We start from the raw sequence: 4,970 nt of genomic DNA on the forward strand, positions 1-4,970 counted from the left end.
ATTACATTAACAATGTAACATTATTTTTTAAAGGGATGTCATTAAATTGGGACAAAGTTGCCAAAATTCATTAATTTCAATTAGAACTTCATGGTCCTTCCAGATTTTTGTTTTCAATCAACAAGCTTTTCACGCTTTCTTTTTTCTGTCTTGGTAGCAAAAAACTAAAAATAAACAAAAGAAGAAATGGGATACATTTATATAAAGAAAGTTTTCACATCTTGAACTATTCAATATTTTGTTCATGTATGTATATATTCAATCTACTTATATACCTTTGATCCACATTTGCAATACTGGGATAATTAAACAACATGTTAGAGAAAATGCATTTTGGCACAATATAAAACATATAAACATTTTTACAATGTTGAATTACCAAGGTTCAGCGCTACAAAACCTTTTATCCTTACACATTCTTTCACAGCATTTATACAGTTATACACATATGTTACAAAAAAATAAGCATAAGATTCTTGTGTAAATGCACAGATGTTTGTGGCAGTGGTATCTAAATTAAATAAGTTAATGCTGACAAATGCTATAGTTAAGTATCACAAATTTAGCCTTTCTGAAGCAAAGCATCAACTCATTAAGAGCTTATTCCCCACATTTTGTACCTCAAGGACTGCTCTCATGCTGCAGACTATTATTTAGGTTATTCTTTATAAGAGACTTGATCTCCACTAGTCTAACACATGAGAGAGATAAATCTGAAGCACAAATGACTTCATATGGCTTGCTTCCTTATTAATGGCACAAAACATTATACCTCAGAGGCTTCATTTATGATTAGAGTATAATTTGATCTATAAATTGAGTTATAATAAAGGTCTTTTCAAAGGCATTGATCAGATACATAGTACAGTAACTTGCAAATCAATTTTCTTTTAACCTGACTGCTATCAGTGTTAAAATCTACAAGTCTACTATCACCTATGGTAAGTCTTCTATTGGGAATCAATTGCCCATTCTTTCCCTCCATCCTCAAGCAGTGGTCCTATATCTTGTATGATAAACTAATTTGTGATAATCTGTGGTTCAACATAATGTTTCCTGTTAAGCTCAAGGTACACTAGTTACAATCACTTAGCCCATACCCATACTGACATCTTAATTAATATTTGATAAATGCCCTAACTATTACAGCTGCCCTCTCATCTTTTTAACTTTAAATTCTGATGCAAGACTTCTAGTGAATAATGCATTACTACTTAGAAGAATGGCTGATCTAGTTTAGTAATATTGTTACTGGAAACATAAAACATTTCTAAATAAAGGACAGCAGATTGAAGTATCTATAAAAATATTATTTAGAATATTTATCCAATTACGTTTTGCATTGCAAGGATATCAAAAACAAATGAGGAAAAATCCACTTACACCTAACATCAAAGCCTTTGGTGAAGCAGATTTTTATCACAATGGTTGCATTTGATATTCTATAATAAAGATCCCAATATTTTTTTTTTTTTTTTACTTATTCTTCTTCATACTTGAGTAACTTCAATATGATTACAGAGTAAAGTTATTCAAGCTAAGTAGTTCTATGCAGATTAGGAGCCCATTTCAAATCATGTTACCTTACCAAGCCAGTGACAACCAACACATTACCAGCTGGCATCATCTTTGTAACTGTGAAGAAAGAATTTGAGATAGAGCAGTGAATGTTACACATACACTAGAAGATAAATTATCTTTAAACTTCTATACAAGTTTATAGTAAAATAGAATACTGTTTTTGTTTGCATACAAAGACACATTTAGGAAAGTCTGACATAAATTGTATGTTCTGGCAGCATTTGAATAATGCCAAGAAAGGCACACAAAATTAATTTTCAATCATAAGGCCACATAAGACTTTGTTGGACAAAATTGTTGACATTTTGGAAATACACTTAACAGGTCTGAAGCAATGCAGACAGAGGGTCAAGATCAAAGATGAAGTGATCAAGAATCCCCTTGAACTAACTGCATTTAATTCTAGCATTATATTGATAATCAAAATGATTACCTACATGATGCAAAAGCTTCTTAAAATTTGTTCCTTACATGGACAGAATATTCAGAGGTAGAACATTACACCAGAGAGCCTTTACAAGGTAAATAACCCTCTAGATGCCTGGCTGGTGAAAGCAACTATTAGATTTTGGTAATGAATACAGGAGATAATATACAAGAGTGACCAACTTCCTGAAACGTTCTTTTGAGATCAATCATCACTACTCATCACACCATTTTCATAATTAGGGTATAATTAATATGTTACAATAATGAGATTACATGATCACACACCATACACAAACACGACCTTCATCGTCCTGACTGAGCATCACCACCCCTACATGCACAAGCTAACTGAAATCTGCACAGGCAGATGCAACTTAAATGTGTGCAGCTAGTTATTAAGCATACACACATTTATCCAGGAGTGCATTTGTCTGCTCTAAGCACTACCGGTACTTTGACTCCCTGCAGTTTCAACATCATGCAACCTGACTGGTAACTCTAGTGCTGAAAATGTACAGCAGCTAATACTGAACTTTATTTTATTTCTGCAATACACTTTTCATTTTGGACAGAAAGCTACTATGCTTCTGATAATTAACATTATAATTACAATTTACATGAATATATGAGGCATCTGTTTATACAATGTTAAACCTCAACTGTTGTTTTACACATAAAAATTGTACTAGTAGAAAAGAAAATGGTGAAATCCATTTTCCAAGCAAGCTTTAAACTTGGTAATTTGCTCTGTGTAATAAATGCATCTACACATAGCAATGTGTGTAAGTATCCATCAATACAAAATTAAATTAAAAAACATTCAGGCTACGTCAAGATATACTTAGTCTGTTTGTACCTAACACAGCGTGTGACTACTCAAATGTACTTTAATAGAAAAAAATAGCTCCTTTCCCTATTTTAGCAAAGTCTGAAACACTTCTTTTTCTAAACTTCCATAATATAGCCAAATTTCCACTGCTATTTCGTCAATATAAGGTATTCTGTGCTCCTCTTCTACTTCCCTAGGTGATTTCTTGGTTTGGAGAGGTTGAGTGGTGCATCTGAAACACAAACAAAATATTTGTAATATGTGTAAATGCCAAAAACTGAAAATGATTATAGTAATATGTCTATTTCTCTTTACCTAATTTTCCTTATGTTCTTTTTAACACATTTAGTTTCTCTTATTACCTGGCATCTAACTTATCAGAACGTGCCTAGACCCTGTACAGGGTTTTAGATGTGTAAACCTTTCAGAACAGATAAGCATTATGTTTGCTAGCTCAGTAAGACAAGCTATTAATAAAACATCTTAATACTAAATAAGTTTTTTTTTAACACTGACAGTAAATGGCAAAATCACAGGCCAAATCCACAGTAACTTAGTTTATTAATTGTGCTTATAAAGAGATTCTTTGGGAGATTCTTCATAATTATATTCTTCTTTTTATTGATATTAGTATTCTAATGACATTACATTAATCATAATACCAATAATAACAACAATTACTATTACTAGAATTAAATAAATAAATAATTTTGCCTCAAATTCAAGAAGAGAGAAATTTGGCAGGGTCATTTGGGACTTTTAATTGACTTCTTGACTCTCACTGTTACTCTCCAACTCATTTTTTTCTTTCATTATTACTATAACTCTCCCTTACCTCTCTCTCTCACTGAATAAAATTATGACACTCACTCTCTCTCTCGCTCACTCACTCACTCACTCACTCACTCTCACTAACTCACTCACTCTCACTAACTCACTCACTCTCACTAACTCACTCACTCTCACTAACTCACTCACTCTCACTAACTCACTCACTCTCACTCACTCACTCACTCACTCACTCACACTCACTCACTCACTCACTCACTCACTCACTCACTCACTCACTCACTCACTCACTCACTCACTCACTCACTCACTCACTCACTCACTCACTCACTCACTCACACACACACACACACACACACACACACACACACACACACACACACACACACACACACACTCACACTAACTCACACATATGTATGTGTGTGTGTGGGGGTATATTTGAGTGCATATGCATGCGCATATTTGTAGGTGAAGGTGTTGCATATACAATTTACCCGAGGCTAAATGTGAATCCTACACAACAGTAAAAGCAACTTTAAACATTTTCACATTCCTTCTATCCCTTCCTTTTCCATTATACTGAATGACTAAGTAAATTGTAATTTTATGATATTTATCCCTACATTTTTTTAAAAACATGACCATTTAAGAAACAGTGAACAAAGACATCAATGATCACACACTAACCTTGTGGTGGTGGTGATGGCTGTGGTGATAGTATAGGCTTCTGTGGAGAATGAGGATGTGCAGGTGGTGGTTGGTGCCATGGTGATGAAGCTCCTCGCGGACTAGCCCCACGGCTTAGATGTGGGGAAGCAGGTGTGCTGGGAGCTTGTGGAGGCTTTGGACTTGGACTATGCGTCAGATGATGTGGAGAGGATCGTGATGTTTGAGCCTGGTGCCGTGATATTTGGGAGGCTATTGATGTGGGTGGATTGTGCCCAGGTGACAATCCTCCTGCAATCAGTGGTTGATATTGTGCCCCAGCCAAAGATGGGTGCAGATGGCTCAGAGGATATGTACTTAATCCAGCGGCAGCAGCTGCTGCCGCTGCTGCTGCAACAGCAACAGCCTGAGCCATCTCAGGCTGTTGGGAAGACATGGCTGGGACTAGGCCTGGCGCCAGTGACTGAAGTCCTGGAGCTAATGATTGTAACATCATATAGCGATGGTCCAAATAGGGAGTAAATCCATAAAGACTTGCCAGGCTACCCATTGACCCATATCTTCCCAGTTCATACCGGTCTGATGATATTCTGCTAAGGTCTGAGACTGGATCTTTTCGGTCCCTTGAGCCAGAAGTGAGTGCGTCCAACCTATCTGCAGATCCTCTCTCTGT

The 4,970-nt window shown here is 35.7% G+C and overlaps 1 protein-coding gene across 2 annotated transcripts in view; it reads right to left on the reverse strand.

Annotated features, from left to right (window-relative positions):
- Positions 1-317: 317 nt before the first annotated feature.
- Positions 318-4,970, reverse strand: part of LOC125036461 (protein hairless-like) — a 14,309-nt gene continuing 9,656 nt past the window's right edge. For both annotated transcript variants that reach the window (XM_047629057.1, XM_047629055.1), the window contains exons 3-4: positions 4,319-4,970; positions 318-3,071 (exon numbers count right to left, since the gene is read on the reverse strand). The exon at positions 4,319-4,970 is cut by the window's right edge. In XM_047629057.1, the coding sequence (XP_047485013.1) occupies positions 3,025-3,071; positions 4,319-4,970 (699 nt within the window). In that variant the 3' untranslated portion in view covers positions 318-3,024. The remainder of the gene's footprint in view (positions 3,072-4,318) is intronic.

This window comes from Penaeus chinensis, chromosome 21 (genome assembly GCF_019202785.1).
Source record: "Penaeus chinensis breed Huanghai No. 1 chromosome 21, ASM1920278v2, whole genome shotgun sequence".
In the NCBI taxonomy this organism is placed as follows: domain Eukaryota; kingdom Metazoa; phylum Arthropoda; class Malacostraca; order Decapoda; family Penaeidae; genus Penaeus; species Penaeus chinensis.